The sequence below is a fragment of the Amia ocellicauda genome, chromosome 1 (genome assembly GCF_036373705.1).
Source record: "Amia ocellicauda isolate fAmiCal2 chromosome 1, fAmiCal2.hap1, whole genome shotgun sequence".
Lineage (NCBI taxonomy): Eukaryota > Metazoa > Chordata > Actinopteri > Amiiformes > Amiidae > Amia > Amia ocellicauda.
The window spans coordinates 24,269,558-24,290,325 of record NC_089850.1 but is presented as its reverse complement, the minus strand read 5'-3'; the positions used below and the strand labels follow the sequence as shown (position 1 = coordinate 24,290,325).

Genomic DNA, 20,768 nt, shown 5'->3' with positions numbered 1-20,768 from the left:
GCTCAAGTCGTTTTCATTTTTATATTGTTCAAAAATCTCATTTGCAACTGCAATTGCTTATTTTTGGTATTTGTTCACTGCCACTCTCACAGCTTACTTATTTATTATTTATTTTGTATGCTGTCTCCTCAGTGATGTCATCATGAGGTCACTTCCTGTCGCCATTTTGTAATAAACATAAACAAAAACTACATTAATTATGAAAGTGAATTGTAGATTAAATTTCTGCTAGTGTTAATTATGGCTCTAGTAACTCGTAGCAAAGATGTTATTTATCTTCTGGGTCATATGAAGGACAGTCTGGTTGGAGCTAAGCTGCCATAAGTTGGTGATGTAATGCGCCTTTATCTGCATAAACTTACGAGTAGTGCTAAAACCAAACATGAGGCTGCATCTCAGACAATACATGAAGTGGAACCATTCTGGCACAAGGCAAGGATACCAATAAGACCTCGTCATCATGCTATTGAACAGTTGGAACAGTTAATTTCCAGGTGGGAAAGGCTTAAGAAAAACAAAGGACGTCGAACTAAAACACAGATATCAAACGAAGAAAGCTTAACCGATACATTCTCCGATTTATTTGACATTGCTCACCAGGATGCGTTAGTATTAATCACAGTTGAAGAAGACAGAGCGTTCCTGCTAGCACAACATGAATAAGGTAGGAAAGGTGCAATGGCAGGCGTGGATACAAAACTGGTGAAGAAAGAAGCAGAACTGAGGCAAAAACTGGATAAACGCTGCAAGTGGGAAGAAAAACAGAAAGCAGAACCAGATATTTTCAACCAAAGCATTGCACTGTCATCAAGTGATGATGATACTGATTCTGAACCATTTTCAACAGAGAAAGAATCTGGAAGTTCGATTGTAGGAAACAAATTAACCAGAAAGAGAGGAAGAAAAAATATATTAACTGCTGTTGTAATGGCATCACTTGACCGCACCAAATCGAGCTCCCGCAGTGCCGTGCACACACTTTCTGCTAGTGTTCATGCTTCTGGGCAGAAAGTTGAGGACTTCAATATCAACCGCTCTTCAATCCAGCGTGCATGCCAGAATCATCGTTTACTCATCGCAAGTGATCTGAAGGCAAGATTTGATCCAAAGAAGCCATTAACCCTTCATTTTGATGGCAAGCTGATGATGGATTTAACTGGTGATGAAAAAGTTGACCGTCTTCCAATCCTTGTGTCAGGGTCTGGAGTTGATCAGCTTCTCTGCATTCCCAAACTGAGTGCAGGCACCGGTGAAGCCATGGCAAGTGCCATGCTTGAAGCTGTTGAATCATGGGGAATCAAGGATCAGATAAAAGCAGTTAGTTTTGACACCACGTCGAGCAATACTGGACGAAAAAATGGTGCCTGCGTGTTATTGGAAGGCAAGCTGAATTCACACCTGTTATATTTGGCTTGCCGTCATCATGTACATGAAATAATGCTAGAAGAAGTGTTTGCAGGGGCTATGGGTCCATCAAGTGGTCCAGACATCGGACTTTTCAAACAGTTTAAGTCATTTTGGCCTCACATAATTATCAGTGACTACAAGGCAGGAACTGATGACCCACAAGTAGCAGCCGCAGTGCACGACATCAAATCAGAAGCTATATTTTTCGTAGTTTCTCAATTGGAAACTACTCAGCCCCGTGATGACTACAGAGAACTACTTGAGCTAGCCATTCTGTTTCTGGGTGCTGAGCCTCCACGTGGTGTTCATATAATCAAACCTGGTGCACTGCATCAAGCCCGCTTCATGGCCAAGCTGATATACGCTTACAAGATATTCTTGTTTCGACATTCTGACTTCAAGCTGACCAACCGTGAACAAAAAGGCTTGGCAGAAATCTGCATATTCGGTGTTCAGGTCTACCTGAAATCGTGGTTCTTGTCTCGGCTGCCAACCATCGCTCCAGCTAATGATCTGAGGCTTCTGCAAACACTGGTTTCGCTCGATTCACAAGCAGCAAAAGGTGCACTAAAGAAGCTATGTGGCCACTTGTGGTACTTGAGTGAAGAGCTATTTGCATTATCATTCTTTGACAGAGATGTTTCTGCTCAGGTGAAAAAGTTGATGGTTTCAGCACTTCAAAAGCCAGCATCCGAAGATCCACCAAAGCGAATAACAGTTGACATCACCAAAATCCATGAAATCCAGTTGCATGATTTCGTGACGATGACTTCAAAGAAGTTCTTTCACTTGTTGTCAATCCCTGATTCATTTCTGCAAACTGATCCAGACAAATGGATAACCAGCCCGGACTATTTGAAGGCTGAGGAAATTGTACGTGCTCTACGGGTAACAAATGACTGCAGAGAGAGGTGTTGCCATGATACAGGAGTACAGTCTACTGACTAAAAGTGAAGAACAAACACAGTTTCTTCTACAAGTTGTTGCTGAGCATCGAAAGCTTTTTCCAGACAGTAACAAGATGACTGTACTTCATGGACTTTCTGCATCTACCATCCGCAGAATGACTGGTATCGTGTTTGCAAGCGTCGAGCGCACTAGTATAGTTAGTTATTAGCTAAAAACTCTGATTTATTTAATTTGTTGTTTAACTTACAACTAATGGTTATGACAATTTGCAATTTTGTGAGCAGGATATCTGTAACATTATAAAATGAGCAGTCATGTAGTGGCTACTGGCTATATTTTAATTTACAGTCTGTTACCTAAAAATCACGTTTTCGCGAAAAAATTGAATATTTCTGTATGCTTGAGCACACCCTAAATGTCAACTGATCTCAATAAAATTTTGCATATTTCTTTCATTTGACATGGAGACTTGATTGAGAGGGTGAGAGGTTTAAAATTCCAAAGTTGAAATTTGAGGGTCACCCTAGCAGCCAGGTTATCATGACAGTGAGCATTCGAACACTGTAGTTGAGACTGCAGTGTGGTTGGGGGTGCTCAAGTGTGCATCCGGAGAGGTGGGTGCTACTGAAAAGTTAGATTTTCCAAAGTGCGACTGCAGTGTTGCAGCATATTGGTGTGACATACATGTTAAAATCAACAAAGGTTACTTGGGTAACCTGGGTCTGCGGAACAATTGCAGGAGGCAATCTAGGTGTTAGGATAGTGCCAGCTGATATTGTTAAAATCTAAAGGGGTTACTCTTAGCACGGGTCTGAGGTGGATTGCATATCAGGTGATTGAATAGTGCCAGCTGACATTGTAATTTCGGTATTACAGTATTACGTGAAAGACCGTGAATACGGGAAAGACTGGGACGGGATGTCAAAACTGAAGGACGAATCGGTGGTGGATTATCTGTTAAGGAAGCATGAGTGGGATTGGAGTGCCACATCCAATCAGAGGAGTTGATTGGGAACAAAAAAGAAGAAAGGGTTGTAACTAGGTGTTACACAATAATAGGTAGATTAACAACAGGTGTTGGGATAATGTATTAGAGCAAAATAAAATAATAATAATAATAATAATAATAATAATAATCATAATAATAATAATAATAATAATAATAATAATAATAATAATACATACATTTTGATATATAGAGAGAGACAGAGTGACAGAGAGAGACAGAGAGAGAGAGAGAGACAGACAGAGACAGACAGAGAGAGAGAAACTGGAATCTGAGGAAACAGCAATTACTCAGTGAAGGTGTCTTAGATATGGGATAAAGCAATAACCTTCGGGAAATTATAATGCTGTAATTTAACTTTGCAAGTCATTTCCACGATGGAGAGTTTGATTTCCCCAATCCGAACACAACATAAATGGATCCATAAAAAACACTGAGTAGGTAAGAGATAAACTATTGATCAGTAAAATCTGGCTTCAGTAACACATACCAGTGTAGATTGGACTTCAATAGGAGGAAGTTGAAACAATGAAGACCTATGAGCCACACAGGTGGAAGTGATTGACATTTCATGAAACTTACTTTCCTGAAGTACCTGGGAATCATTAGATTGAATAGAACAATTATATGGGTTTTCTGGGGATAATATTAGTTGAGGAATGAGTGCAGATGAAGAATTTATTAATATGTAAAAATACACATGGGGAAAGATTAGGGGAAGATAAATAAGTCATGAAACTCCAGGAAATACAGGCTGGGAGAGATGCTGTGAGACAGGGCCACACAGATAAAGGATTCCCCCCTAAGGGGTGGGGGGCAGTGTTAGTGGCTGCAGCCTTGACCTCCCAGCTGTTTGCCTGCCAGACAGCATGGCATCACACAAGAAGTTGAGATCCCGAGTGAGAGTGCATCTTCGTGTCTTTGACTTGTAAATTAACGGGTTATCATATTATGATAGAACCAATACCTTCGAATACAGCACGAGTCACGAGTCACAAGCACAACAGATGGGTACAGGAGGGAGTATGCAGAATGGATGCACGCACTTCAGATATGGGATTCTGTGAGTTGGCAGAAGCAGAAACAAAACATTAGATGCACTCACACTACAATATACACCACAGCTCACATCATATATCACTACATGAGACAAGTTGACCACAAGCCTGTCAAGGCTTGGCTTGAGATCTACTTGTTAGTTCTGCGCCTAGCCTAGCCAATGTTCCTGGATGAATTCATCATGGGAATCTACATATTCCCCCACAGAGACTGCTATCATAACTCCATCTCTGAGACCGACACGAGTGTTAGGAGGGCATGGTATAGGTAGTACAGAACACTCCAAATGAAAGAAGGGCAAAGGACATGAACATTGACATTAACCGTAAGAGGTGAATAATGGTGAATGCTGCTATGATCACTGTGAGTGCATGGGTAGTAGTGTGGACAAAGAGGATATCACGGCACTAAAGGAGGGACTGTTTTGTCTGGGGTGTAACAGTTGCTTTCACATTTATACTGATAATCAATATAAGCATGTGCTTCTGTTTAGGACAAGCATTTGAAACCTACACTTCATGGTTTACATGCACACATTTACTTATAGTCTATAGCTGCCTGCTCCCGGTTCCCTGCTGAAGGGGTGAAAGAGATTGTTGTTATCTCCAAGGATTAGCAAAGACGCAAAGTGTCAAAGTCAAATGTTGCCAAAGCACAAACAAAACAGGCAAAATATTACAACCAAAACTGTAGGCAGGTCAACTTTAAAACCGATGATAAGGTCTGGGTATGGACACATCCCATTTCCGATGCTAGGACTGGGTTCATGGCTTAACTAGCTCCTAAATGGAAGGGTCCAGCCACTATTAAAACTAAATTAAATCCAGTGAATTTCAAAGTCAGTCTAGACGGTACCCCTGACACAGTAGAAACTTACCATGTAGAAAATTTGAAGTACTTTGGTTCAACGTCCTTGACCCCTCTTAGGGGGGGGGGGGGTTATGTAACACCGTTACACAGCGGTCAGAATAAGTTGACAGTTCTAAGCTGTCCTCTTTTTCCCCTGATATTTTATAGGCTGCCTGTAGCCTTCTCTGGAAAACCAGTTTTCTGGTTAGATGAGTCTTCTGAAACCAGAAAGACCAGTATATAGCCAGCTCTGGTAGTTTCAAAGGGAGGTTCCCTTTGTGTTTGTTAGGAGATGAGAGAGAGTTGTGTGTTTCTGACTTCTCTAAACTCTAGCCTACTTATAACCTCTGTCCATTTTGCATTATTGGTCTGCTGTCCTAAGTGAGGTGGTTCTTGCCTTTTGCTTTTTTTTTAGCCTTTTTGTTTTGAAACCTATTTGGTTTTTTGGTTGGTGTGCCTGGGGCTTTTTGTTATTTTTGTAAGGATTTCAGTCTTGGATTGCCTTTTTGGACTTTGCATCAATTTTTGTTCCTGTTAGAGTATTTGGGAAATATATTTTTGTTCATTCTTGATTGGATTACAAAGTCATTCCTGGTCCGGTCCTGGATCTTCGGCCTAACTCAAGGAGTGGTAAGACCAGCCAGTGGCTGAGAACTTTATTTTTTCGGGACTTCCATTTTGTCTCAGTTCTTTAAAGATCCTTCCTACTGTGCAGAGACTCAAAACTCGGGACACAAACAAATTGAATGCTGTTGTGAAAGACACAAAAACTTTTTCATATACTTCAGCGCGTACTCTTTTGTTAATTTGTATTTGTATATACTGTTTGTTGTGTCGGTATAGGGGAATTGTTTGGGATACTTATGTACATGCACAAATTTTGAATAATACACTTTGGGTTTACAACTATATACTCTGCAGTCCTTATCCTCCCTATCTTTAAGTCTGGTGATCCCTTCGGTCTTTATTGGGAATCGTTACAGCGCTTTGCTCCTCCTGTAAGAGAGATCTATATTTTATTAGGGGTTTAGATTTGTTTGTGGCTCTTCCGTTACTGAAAGTGTCCAGAATTATTGTTTTAAAATGTTACTAGGTGTTTGAGTAGGCTCTGTGTATGTTCTGTTTTCTCATGCTGCTAGGGTGGTACTACTATCGGCCTTTCCACTCTTTCTTTCTTTTCTCTATCTCCCTGTCTGAGTTTGTTTTTGTATACAGGGTACTCTGCTGATTAGGCTTTGTGTCCTTCAGGACTTTCCAGTCTGCCACGTTTTTAATTTCTTTACTGATGTTTTCATTTCTTGAGATAACTATCTTTGCTCGACCGAACAACAATCCACTTGATTTTTTATTAGGAGTTCGGAAACCAAATTAGGATTTCACTATTGCATTACCATAGAAAATTAGTGTCTAATATCTGTTTTCTTATTCTGCTACTGTGATTTTATTGAATGCTGTTATCGACTAACTGTTTGGAAGGACTGCCCTATGGCCTCTGTTGGGAGAGTCTGTTGGAGGGATTCCCCAATAACACTCTCCTGGGTGTGTGAGGCCTCTTGGTTATGGTTAATATGACATGTTGAATATTTGTATGAGAACTCCTCCCTAGTTTATCTCTGCTGATGCATAATTCTATTTCCATTCCACTAATGATCATATATGATTTCTCCCCAAACCTTTCCAATGCTTTCAAATTTAAACCCACAGGAACAGTACACAATGGCTCAATTGGGACCTACTAGCTTCATGTTGTTATTTCCAGATGGCCTTTATGACTACAATTACTGACTGTTGTGCTAAAACTGTGTTTTTCATGGTTTGTTCAAGTTCCACTCTCCAACCCTTCGGCAACACACCCTTTTCTGTCATCACTGCATATTATCCACAGGACACAAAGGTGGCTGAACAGGTGTCTACTACACAAATGGTGCTTCATTGCCCGCATACAGGTTCGGCCAACTGTTGTGCCCTACAAAACACAAACATTGTGTCTTCCGGTGACTGACACCCTGGTCATTGGAGACCCGGGGGCATCCTGAACGGTCTGGTGACCGCACCTCGGTGGCACGGGCCATTAGCGACGAACTTTGCACCTATTGCCCTGGCACATAGACCGCTTGCTGACACATTACAGACTCCTCCTGATTCCTTGCTCAAACCCTGGATGGAAATATAGCATGGACAATACTAGATGCAGCTGGGATCTGCACAGGTCAAAGACCTCCAATTAGTTGGAGCACTGTTTGCATGTTCTTCTGCTCTTTGTCTCTTGTAGAGTTTCTGCTTTCTGTCAATGTTATTATTTCCAATATCTTATTTTCTCTGCACCAAGAATAATGGAGGTGCATCTCTCTCTGGATTTCTGCGACTCTTCACAGCCAAGTATTTCACATTAGTGCTCGACTTGCATCCAAGAAGCACAGCTCTGCATCAGGCTGTCCTGCTCGCATTGAAACTGATGTCAGAGCTGTTAATTCAGTGTAGCCTATTGATCGACAGAGTGAGGGACAGGAGGCAGGATCTAGACTACCAGCTTGGGAGAGTGACGGTATGATATTGTCAATCTTCCATATTTCGAACCTGGATTGGCTCTTCTCAATGTTATAATCAATCTTGTTAATAACAGCAAGTGTGCTGAACTTCAGCCCTATTTTTGAGTATTTTGGTGTTACAATGCGTACCAGTGTACTTAGATGTCAAAATGCATACAGGTTAGCAGGTCTGAGTTATGAATTATAAAAACGATATAAAACACTTTAAATGTGTTCTCTCTGGTACTCTTTAACCCGTAAATTACATTGACTCCTCTGCTAAAGTGGTGCAGTTGTTGCATTACACTGCATTGAGAAGAAGAGAAGTACACACAGGGTCTTCATCAATGAAGAAGTTGTTATGTGACAAGGTAATGTATTTTACTAATGGAAGCACTAAAATTGGAGGTTATATTTATATTTTAAGGTCAGTTGCAGTAACTTCATTTGTCTTTTACTGACTTATAAAATCCTGAGAGTATATAACCTCAGGCAACACTTATTGTGCAACCATATTACAAGCTTTTATATTGTAATATTTAAATAGATTATTATTATTATTATTATTATTATTATTATTATTATTATTATTAAACGTAGCAGATTTTAGTAAATGTACTCAATTTAACAGGAGCTTTTTATTTACTTCCGACTGAACTTGCATCTTTTGGTTTCATCAATACCTCACTTCAAACCTCAGAAAGATGAATTCATCCTTCATTCAGATGGACTCAGTAGAGTACTGCTATGAAAATGTTACCAGATCCTGCATTAAACATTCCAGATTGGTTGGTGAAAGCAGCTGTGTATTTTGTGTTTGTGCTAACAGTGCTAATCAAACTTGGTGGCAATCTGGTTGTGATTATTTCCATCTCTCATTTCAAGCAGCTTCATTCACCAAATAATCTGTTAGTTATTTCTCTAGCAATTGTTGATTTCCTATCCTATCCTCTGGCTTTTTGTTCTTCCATTCAGCATGATCAGAATGGCTGAAACTTGTTGGAATATGGGATTATTCTATTGCAAACTTCATATATGTTTTGACATTTTGTTTGGCAAATTTTTTATTGCTATTGATCGCTAACTATGCAGTGTGTGAGCCTCTTCGTTATGCAAACAAAATCAATATCAGAGTGTCCTGGATTTTTGTAAGTCTTGCGTGGGTATTGTCAGCATTATATAGCTTTGCAATGACTTACACCGCATCCAATGACAAACGTGTTCAGGAATTAGTTGAACAATTATCATGTGAGGGTACCTGTGTATTTGTTACTTATAAGGTGTGGGACTACATGGATGTACTGACCTTTTTTGTTCCCTGTTTTGGCATGATTGGGATATATGCACACATTTACACTGTTGCCAGAAAACAAGCAAGACTAATAAAAATAATGGAAGACAGAACATTTACACTTGAAGACAGTAGAAGAAGAGCACAGCGCAACAGAGAGCAAAAAGCTGCTAAAACACTAGGAATAGTAATAGGTGTTTTTATAGGTTGCTGCCTCCCTTACTACATAATTATATTAATTGACCAGTATTTCAATGTTATGATTCCAGGCAAAGTGTTTGATGCTTTTATATGTTTAATTTACATTAATTCCACATTTAATCCGATGATTTATGCTTTTTTCTATCCATGGTTTCAAAAAGCACTGAAGCTCATTGTTACTTTAAAAATATATCACCCTCATTCTTCTAGAACTAAACTGTACACAGAATAAAACATGCATAAATATAAACTACATATATTACCTGCAAAGTTACATGTTAAAACACATTGTGTTTGTTTTAAAACCTTTTTGAATGTAACCATTTGCTTGCAGTATGTCTGTGTTATATCTGTCTTTTGTTAATCAGGATTGACAATTAATCTAGATAATATATTCAGAATTGTACAGTTGTGTGTTTATATGAATGTACTGGGCAGAATAATTAGATTTTGACCACTAAAGTAGTGTGAAAATTGAAGTCAGTGTTTAATTTTTATTTTTGTTCATGACCTTCCTCATTGAGCTCCATGTATTTCTCAGAAATATATGGAAATGCAATTTATAATGGGATTGCAAGAATTCAATAGATAATTTGTACATAAAACCCATCAAAAGAAAAAAACAAAGATCTTTGTGTATGTCAGTTTATTACCAAAATAACAAGTTAGCACACAATGAGTTCCACATTTTCACAATCCACAAAGATTACTAATAATCTTTTGAACTGGTTATATACAAATAAAACAATATTAATATGTATGTAGTGTTGATCTTAATTGTCAATATCTTCATTGAATGGGTTGGTATTTCAGAATACCAAGTTACAATAATTAATCTGGAGTCATTCTCTATACAACACAGTGTTAATGGTATTCCCTCAGCTAGCTTCTATCAGCAAGAAACATAATTTCTCAATATTAAATATGTAGTTCAAATAATCTTAAGTCAGATGTGGAAAAAATACTATGAAAGTAAGAAATAAACTGCCAAAGTAAGGCAAAACTTTCCAAATCATTCAGTTTCTTGTGTTGTGCAATGACATGAAAACTCAGATCTATATAAACACAACTTCCACACTATCCTGCTTTTCAGTTATTTTGTAAACATTATGATTATTTCAGTGGGGCAGATGTTCCCAAACTATAATAATAATATTAACACAACACAGACAGGGAGCTCCAGTTATAATCCAATAATGTTTATACACAAAAAAGATCAACTGACCACAGTGGGACAAGGAGGATCTCCACAACAATATAGCATATAAAAATCGAAAATTCCTATACTAAAAAATGGATTTAAATAAAACCTTCTAACATTATAACATTTCCATGATCAACCCTATTCCCTCCCCACATAAACAATCCTAGAAATAAAAGCCAACAACAACAACAAAATCCACCTGCCCTTGGCCCAGTCTGTTCACAAAGATCAAAACGGGGGAAAAAATCCTAGCTCCTAACTCTTGTTCCTTAGAAAAATAATTAAGAATCCATTTATTCCTCTGAAGTGATCTCCGATCTTATCCCAACAAATAAAAATGAAAAAAAAAAAAAAACTCGGAAAATACACACTAAAAGAACAATCCCAATCAAAATCCATAAAAGAACAAAATACGAGATTAAGTCACTATATACTCCTTCAGTTTACAGCATTCATATTCATAAATACAGATAAAAAGAAAGAGAAAACATTACAAAAATGAGTGAACCAGCTCAGGTTGTGAGTGCACAAGGGGATTGTGAGGAATGTATAATGTCAACAGCCCAGCTAACACAACGTTGCCACAACATTGTAGCGACGCTGTGTGTTAGCAGGGAGGTGTGCTTCTAAAATCCAAACTAAACCAAAATAATTCAGTTTGTGAATATTAAACAAATTTAGAAGAAAAAATATGATTTATAAATACATCAGTGCAACAGAAACACATGAATATAAAAAAAAAAACAGCTCTGTGGCACAAACATCCATTTATTGTTAACAAAATGATTGGAATTTAAAATGTTTTCGACAAAATGTTAACCTCTACACCAGCCATTCCCAGCCTTTTCAACTTCGCGACCCACTTGTACATCTAATTTTTTTTTTGCTTTCAATGTGACATCAATTTGAGTCCTCAAAGGAGAGGAAATGTCCAAACTACATCCATTTCTATAATTGCTTAACTTAAATAGCTAAATAAATAAATAACTGCTACCCAAGTTTGGTGTTTGCTCTCTCTATGAACTCAATCTATTCTCATCCCAGTCAAATTCATGCATCTCATGCTGAGCTCAGACAGAGCAAATAAAGAGCTCTCCACAAGCACTCTCTGAATTGTCATTGTTTTCTTACAAACATTTTTTTTTTAAAGAAACACAAATACATGGACCTCATTGTAATGGGTTTTATATGCTTGTCCATGACAAAACCAAACTTCCAAGACATTTTAAACAGATGTTTTGATATTTACATGGTGAAAATTGGGGTTACATAATGCAGACAAAAACAAATATAACAATATTTTCACTGGATATTTCAACATCAATAATCTAACAATATTACATGCTCTTAAATAGGAAAACTGGAAAACATGGAAAACTGCTTATTAGTAATGAGGATGATAATCAGTTAGATTATATCATTAATATCACTCAGCTCCAAGTGTCTTTCAAGTGTATAAAATTATCACTTTCATGTAATGCAGCCATTTAGACAAGCACAAGACAGCATTTTAGCTGTATCAAAGCAAAACTGCAAAAATCTCAGAACAGACTCATAACTGGTGTAAGTAAGTGTAGTATATTCAGATATTTGTATCTCCTCATGCAGGGCTCAAAAGCGACCTTTTACTGTGACAATAGATATGCCTATATGAAAAGATCACTGTGAGATCACTAGTATTTGTTTTGGTATGGCATCACAATACAAACTATGTAATATCTGTCCATCAACTTAGACTTCTAATTTTCAGGAAGAAATGTTAACTAGTTCTCTTAACTAATGCTCTTCTGTTCAGAATATGACCTCTTCTTTGACTTATGTTCAGTCCCTTTCAAGTCTGTTGGGGAAATGTGCAACAAACACAATACCAGACATTGAGGACAAATCAATAAACATCAACTTTCCCAAAATACTATGAAGTGCAACTACTGTCCTTTTTACAGGAACTTCTAGTAAGCTCACAATGTGAAAACATGTCCCATCTGTCAAGAGAATCCTGTAGAAGATTTACGCCTGCAACTGAGAATTCATTCACAAATGCAAATTTGGTCTCATTTTGACATTCACTGGTTCTTTGTAAGAACACAGTAATTCAATTGGGCCATATTTGATCTGCATCCCATCACGAAATAATACTGTATAATTGTTCCTTCGTTTAGCTTTGACATACTGCTTTGAAGTGTAAACAGTTTTCCCTATTTCAGCTATGTTATACGCCTTCACAACATTATTATGCGCAGTGAAGCAGGCCCTGTGGGAGGGACGGAACATCTGTCTATTCAATAAGCAGGAGCTGGACCCGATTGTCATCGCGCGGAGGGGCATGGTGCTCGTAAGGGACTACGTCAATCTGGAGGTCCATCAGAGGGGCAAGGAGGAAGCCTATAAGAACTGGCACATACAAGATCTGGGGGAGCTCAGGATCCCATGATGGGACCCACCTCCGGGGACGGTCAGTTCCCCCTGCTGGAGCCCGAGTCCAAGATCTTTTAATTAATTTTATGGATGATTGTTTTTAAAACGATTTTAAAATGAATCTTAACTGTTTTTAAAGATTTAGTTGTTTTTAAATCACTAATTGTTTAGGGGTTTTTTGGTTTAGTTTTGTTATATTCTTTTGTCAAATACATTGTCCGTCTTGGATTTAATTTTAAATGCATTGGACCTTTTTTGTTTGTTTTTTATTTTTACCTTTTTAATTGTTTCTTTATTTTGTCCAGTGCATTTTCAGTTATTTTCAATGTATTTGACTTTTATGTTGTTGAGCAGTTTTGCTTTAACCACGTTTGTTTTGTTGTTTTGTGCACATGTTTATTTGAAGTTAATTATTTTGTTTTTTGTTAAATCACAAAGATTTAAAATTTTTTAAGTGATTTTAAGAATTGATTTTAAAAGTTTTTAATCACAAGTATTAAAAATTTGAATTGTTTTTTTTCTATGTCATGTAAAATACTATACACAATAAAACAGTATTAAGTTAAATTTTGTAACATTTAGAAGGTGTATATTTGAAGAATCTGGTCCACATATACTGCATATACTAAGGTTAGCTAGCCTTAAACCTTGACCATATGTGGCTATGAACTTGTAAATGTTAGCTAACTATTACTGCAGCATGGTAGGGTTAAAACCCGCGGGAAAGCCCGTGACCTCGGCCGAATTACTCTCTTTCAGAGGGTGTAGGGGGCTCAGCTTTTAAGCTACAGCTCCAAGGTAACCTCTTAAACCTCACAGAGGATGCGGGTTAGTGATGGGTCGTTCGCGAATGAGTGGCTCTTAAGAGCTGGCTCTTGTAGTTGAACGTTGGGAGTCGGCTCGCATATCAGAAGAGCTGGATCTATTTATAAAAATATAAAAAAACAATTAAGATATGAATAATCAAAATATTTCAATGAATAGAATTGACTAATTCAAAGAACGAAAAATAAATAAAATAATATAGGCCTAAGTGCTCAAGTGCACACACATTCGTTCTTCCTGTCTGCTCATGCCGGGGTCACACTACATGATTTTAAACCCGATTTGGCTCTCAGGACAGATCAGCACTGATTGTCACGACAAGCAGTCTGGTCTGGCGCGATCGTGGAGAGTGACGTCATCAGCAGCCAATGAGAGGCGAGCTGACTGAAGAAGAGAAAAGAAACAGAAGAATAAACATGACAGGAGAATAAGATTTTCATACGTATTTATTAAAATACTTCAAACACCAATGGTTGTTTCGGGGCAGGTTATTTTAAAATAATATACGCTTTTTGTGTTTGTCTGCACAGACGAACACAAACAGCAGCAGCGGCTTGTGGTCGCCTTCTTTCCGCAGTTTTGCACAGATCTGCAGAAATCCTCTGATCCCATTGGTGGAGCAGTGCAGATCTGCGCTACACAAACGTGACCTGTACATGTGCACGTCCGTGTCTGTTGACCTTTTCGCTGTGTGGATCACGCGTGATTCTGCGAGATTTGGAGGCTGTGACGCAGATCGCCACGACAAGGATGTTAGATCAGTCGTGTAGTGTGTGTCCCTTTACTTGGGTGTGTGCGCTGCTTCACGACGCAAAATACATCAATTCGGTGCAAAACAGTTGTTAAGTGTGAGCTGCCCACTGTTCACAAAATCGGGTCGGACAGTAGAAATCGTGTAGTGTGACCCCGGCATCAGACTAACAGCCTGTTGTTCCTGTCAATCAGACATGCAGCATCAACCAATGAACCAAAGATGCGCGAGGGAGGACAGAGCCAACTTGCTCACAGACACACACTTAGCAGCACTTTGTTTATATACATTAAAAAAAGTTATACTTTAAATGCATGTGTAATAGCATCATTCTTTTTTACATTTATTTCAACTTTTGGGATGCTGCAGTTTGCAAATTGTTATTTATTTTTCTTTAATATGGTGCAATATTCTATTATGTTGTTCAGATTGTATTCATTTTGAATGGTTAGATTTATATGCACTTTGCTTATATACATTACAATTGTATACTTTAAATGCAAATGTTTAATAGCATTCTTTTTCATAACAAACCAATGCATTTTTAAATGCATTGTGGTTAAGGTAGAGTATGATTTCATTTAATAATTTAATTAGAATTGTTTTAACACCAATCATAGTCAAACTGTCGCAAACTATTTGACTTGAAAAAATACAAAACATATTTTTTTTAAAGAGCCGCTTGGGACCCAAAAGAATGCCCATCTCTATTGCGGGTGAAGATACCTATCAAATGAAACTAGACGACACAGGTTGTCGGGGGCTAAATAGTGCACCAAAGTTAGGCTACTTTGGCATTGGAAAAACTGGCATTGTCATTTTCAAATGGGTGAAAATGTGTTTTATGAGTATGACTCTTTATGTTAATAAAATGCAGTATGGGCAAAAACTGCTTTTTTCATTTACATGTGCTGTACCTATATGTATTTTACAGAATGGAATGCCAAGCCAAGAGATTTTATGAGCCCCAGGACGGTAACTGAATCATTGTCATTTTACTGCACATCTTTTTAATTTGATGTTATTTCTTTAAATAAATGTTTCTTAATTTTAACTATTGTTTTGGATGATATTATGATAACAAAAATCTACACAAAATGATATTTAGTTTCTAGGGTTAGGGCCGCAGTGGACTGCATGAGTGCACTCTACCTGGTAGCCAAAATTAATTATAAATAAACGTAAAACCCTACTTCATTTGCAGCATATTAAACCATTTTATTTTTTTCCACACTCAAAACCAATAGGGTGTAGCATACTGCAAAAACTCAAACTTATAGAAATAATACAAATATATCTCAGTTTTTCAGATCTCAATTTACCAGTCTATTTATGTTCCACCACTCATCTATAAGACGAAATACAGGGACTAGCTTGTTCAGGACAGCCAGCACCAGTTATTGTACCTTAAATGCAATCTGAAGTCACTTATTTCTGAATATCTAAAAAAAATGTTGTCAAGCTTATAGCCCTGTCATTATTCTGCTTGTTCTGTTCAAAACAAATCACTAATATGCATAGCATTGCTGTATCTTGTGTAGGGTAAACTTGGCCATTTTAATAAAGGTTTCATTTGTTTCAGCATTTGTGAAAGTGTCCTTGATTTATTTACACATATAAAATGCATTACTCACATATTGCTCCATAGTAGCTCTAGTACTGCTCATTTTCTTCTCCTAAGGAGAAAAAAAATGAGCCATTAATGAGACTGAGCAAGATATCTCCCTCAAGTCTCAACTATGACTGCTGCTGCTAAATGCTCTGTCTCACCTATTTCTCCTAGTGAATTTTAGGAGCAATGTATGAGAAACAGGTCAGACAACACTGAAACTAAAATGAGGCTGAAATGAGAATCACAATTTTGTCTCCTGAACATAAGAAGATCAATCATTGAGCAATACAATTTTCCTCTGGGACAGCCTATTGAAGTTGGAATATGCACTACTCATGTTAATATTCACAATCTCATGTTAATCTCAGAATGCCAATACAAGAAAACAATGCATTTGGATGATGTTGCTCACTATTACTATTACTATCAGCACATCATACAAAAAAGCAGACCAAAGTCACGGCAAACTCAGAAGAGCGCAAAAAATTTAACACCACACTCAGAAAAGATGAGGACAAAAAATGTACCAACTCCAAGGAGCAGGGGAGCACACTTAGAAGGTATGCTACACGAAAACAAAAGCAAAACTGCTAAGCTCATTTACTGACAAGGTGAAAGAAGAAATGGCAGGTTGAAGCTGGCAGGAGGAGACTTTTCACAGACGCCGGGGTGGGACTTCCTTCCAGCAGGGCCCCTATAGGGCAGCTTTGGTACATGTGGTGCGATTAGGCCTGTATGGCCCGTGCGGCACTTTGTTCGGCGCACTTCGGCAGTGCTTGGTGTTACTCCTCGGGGCCTCCCGTATGGTTGCCACAAAAGAAAAGGCACAACTAGTTTTTCAACCCAGTGCCCCAGTCAAGTAACGTTTGTTTAGTGCCCTTCCCCCACTGTTTTGTGTTGCATTGCCAGTGGAGACACACTTACAGCAACAAGTCCTGCTAGGCGCTCCACTGTCGCAAGAGCACCTCGGCTGCTTGTGTGCCTTCGGTACCTGCGCTGACCAGAGCACTTGCTGTGCGCTCACGTGTGTAGCACTGATGGGATGGAGAGTTCTGTTCCATCCCCCTCCTGCCCCCGTCGCTGTACCGTTTGTGGCCACCGCACATTACCCGTTTGGAGCGGTGCTGTGGTCTGCCTCTCCTGTCCGGGACCGGACCAGGGGGGCTGAGCAACTATGGGCCACGACCCAGGGTACACAGGGAGTAGGACTGATGGATTTTCTTCTAGTCAATTCCACCGTGTCTTTGCTCCCCCTCTCTGTGACACCAAGGGGCCTGTCCTGTCCTAGCAGTCAGTGCAGGGTCATTGAGGCAATGCTCCGCCGAGCATATGAGGCCCAGGCGGCCTGCCTCCGCAATACAGATTCCCTGCTGTCCCTCTATATTGCTCAGCTGGCGGAGGCCCCTGACGCGAGGCCCTCAACTTCAGGGGCCCACAACCTACTGGGGAGTTGGCTGCAGCGGCAGAGTTACCGGTAACGGTCATGCACCATAGTGCGCGAGCAAATGGCCGTTCCCTGGCAGCCACTGTAGCAGCATGCCGTCAACTTTGGATGTCCCAGGCGAGGCGAATCCCGGATGCAGACAGGACCGGCTGATGGAGGCCCCCATCTCGCCTGGGTTCACATTTAGACCATCCGTGGAGGGCATGCTGGAACGTTCCCTCCAAGAGAGGGAGCAGTCGCTACAGCTTGTCAGAGTGTACCCCCAAGCAGCACCTCTGGGCCAGGCCCGCAGACAACCTGCAGAGCCTAGAAGGCCAGCCACCAGGCAGCAGCAGTCCCGCCCTCTTGCTGACCTTTGCCAGCAACTCACCAGCAAGCAGGCACCTACCCAGGCCTATCGTGGTAGAGCCGGGCCAAACGCCAGGAACCGTGGCAAGAGGATGGGCAGCAGACCCCCACTCACCCACCTCCCAAGCCGCGGCCCTGCAGCGTTCCAGCAGCCTCTGGCCCACCCATACACCCCCCTCCAACTCTCCAATTCCTGGGTGCTTCAAATTATAACAGTTGGCTACTCCCTGCAGTTTCAAACACGTCCACCCCCTTCAGAGGCGTTATGTGGATTTGAGTGAGGGACCCATTGCAGTGTGTGGTGCTTTATGTTGAAATCGCCATTCTCTTGGAGAAATGCGTGATCCTCGAAGTGCTCCCTCCGGCGCAGCACCATGGATTCTATTCCCCATACTTCCTAGTGCCCAAGAAAGATGGCAGTTTCCACCCCATCTTGGATCTGATGCACCTGAACAGCCTCCTCAAGGTGTTGCATTTCAAAATGCTCACCCTGCTCGCCATGTCTCAGGATATCAAGCCTGGAGACTGGTTCACCTTGGTGGATTTGAAAGATGCCTACTTTCACACCCCTGTTGCACAGGCGCACAGGAAGTTTCTCTGCTTCGCCTTCGAAGGCCAAGCGTACGAGTTTGCTATACTCCCATTCGGCCTGTCTCTAGCCCCTCGCACTTTCTCCAAGTGCATGGACGCAGTGTTGACCCCCTTACGTTGCCAGGGAGTCCGCATCCTCAATTATCTAGACAACAATGCTGGTCTGTTCGAACTCCAGGGAGCAGGTTCAGAACCACACAAGCCTAATCCTCGACCGCCTCTCTGAGCTGGGCCTTTGGGTCAATAGGGAGAAGAGCCTTTTAGAAGAGAAGAGCCACTTGTCTTCGGAGTGTGGTGCTTTTTTGTATGATGAGCTGATAGTAATCCTGTTTTGAGCAACATCATTCAAATGCATTGTTTTCTTGTAGCGGCATTCTGGGACTAATATGAGGTTGTGAATATTAATATGAGTAGTGCATATTCCCACTTCAATAGGCTATAGCAGCATGATTTAAGTTAGGCAAGCATAGAAATGGATGTAGTCTGGACATTTCCTCTGCACTCAAATTGATGTCACAGTGAAAGTGAACTGTTCATGATATGTTTAAGATGTTATAAACGTGAAACTGAAGACAAATTGAGATGTGCAAGTGGGTTGCGAAGTTGAAAAGGTTGGGAATGGCTGGTGTAGAGGTTAACATCTTTTCCAAAACATCTGTGACGATGACAAAGAGGGGAACAATTGCCAACGTCACATGACCACACCAACCCTATTTTATTCAAGTGAGGAAGGGTCTCACTATTCCCCCCCCTCTCTCTGCACAGGCCTTAGTAAGATCCCAACGTACACACCACAGAGTCAATACTTAGAGTTGCAAAATAAAATAGTTTATTTCCAGTGGCGGGCAGGGCACGAAGTCCACCGGGCTGGAGGCCCCATTGCTAATAAAACCCTAAACTAAAAGCTAAGCATGTCCTGGCTCCCCCAAAGTCAAAGTCCAGAGAATACGGTGCAAACAAACAAAAGGGGAGTCTCATTCGAGAGAGAGAGAGAGAGAGAGACAGAGAGAGAGATTTCCACAGAATATTACAGTACTAATCCTGACGTGAACAATTCCCCTGTTCCAATCAGCAGCTTCCGCTGTTCCTCAAGGCTCCATCTTCCTGGCCTTTACTGTTCACAATCACTGCACATACTCCTGCCTTACTCCCTGCAGTGCTGTCCTGTTCCCTTCCCAACTCTGGGCTTGACTGCCTGCTGCTCTGTGCACTGCTCTTTTAAAGCAGGTTTTCCTTGTTATGGGTGAGGAAAAGATAAGTAAAACAGGTGTGCTAGCTGAAGGGGCGGGGAACACCACCCAATCAGATGGGTGTGTCCTTAATTAGTACCAGTAGCATTGTTCAACATGCTTTGCACCGTGAAAGAATAGATGTCCTGTCTCATTCAGAGCTATATCTGTATGAGCGTTATCATTTCTCTGCGCAGTCAATCGTTTATCTCAGCAATCTACTGAAGCCACACATTTCCAACGTCCCACAACGCGGATTTGCACTCACGCCGATACAGACACTGTGCATTGCCCTTAGATTTTTTGCCAATGGAACCTTTCTGTACAATATACGCGATGCAGAACATGTTGGAAAAGTCACGGTATACAGGGCCATTAGAAGAGTGTGTATTGCATTAAAGCGGTATTTGCACATTTTTGTTATGTTCCTTGGCCACTCCTCTGCCATTAGAGAGGAGTCCTACAGAATCGCAGGTATTGTACAGTTGCCTATTGCCTCAGTTACACTGGCTTAAGCATCTGTGCCGTGCCATGCCATGCTGGACGTGTCCCAGAGCTTTTTTTGTAAAACCAGGCCGTTGTGAAGTCCATCCCTCTTATGGGAGGAGCAGCAGCTGTGGGTTTGGTTTGTGTTTCGTTTTCAAAACAAAGACAGGAAACACTACGAGTGATACAGCCTGACGTGGAAAGGACTTTTGTGTCTATTTTATTCTCTCTGCTTTACATGATTGTAAACAGCATAATAAATATAAGTTTCTGTTAAGACATATTAGGACGAGCTAAACGTGTATAGACAACATTATATTCACACAAGCACGGTCCCATAAGAATACGTTTCCATGTGCAACAATATGTATTGTTATTTATCGTCATATTATTTATAATTTACTTAGCAGACGTCCTTAACCAGCATAAGTTACAGTTGAAACAAAATACACACGTTTCACTATTAATCATCGAGCTACAATATAGCAGGTTATAATTGAACTAAAGTGTGCACATTTCAGTCATGGCGTTTATGGACTTATGGACACATTTATTAAACCAGTCCTTAATGTTTTAGAGGGAAACCCAGATCTGCTGTATTTATTTATTCGTT

The 20,768-nt window shown here is 40.1% G+C and overlaps 1 protein-coding gene across 1 annotated transcript in view; it reads left to right on the top strand.

The window, feature by feature from the left end:
• The window catches only part of LOC136771841 (trace amine-associated receptor 13c-like), a 31,033-nt gene extending 13,498 nt beyond the window's left edge, over window positions 1-17,535 (top strand). The window contains exon 5 of the mRNA XM_066687018.1: window positions 17,328-17,535. Coding sequence (XP_066543115.1) covers window positions 17,328-17,535 — 208 coding nt within the window. The remainder of the gene's footprint in view (window positions 1-17,327) is intronic.
• The last annotated feature ends 3,233 nt before the right edge of the window (window positions 17,536-20,768 follow it).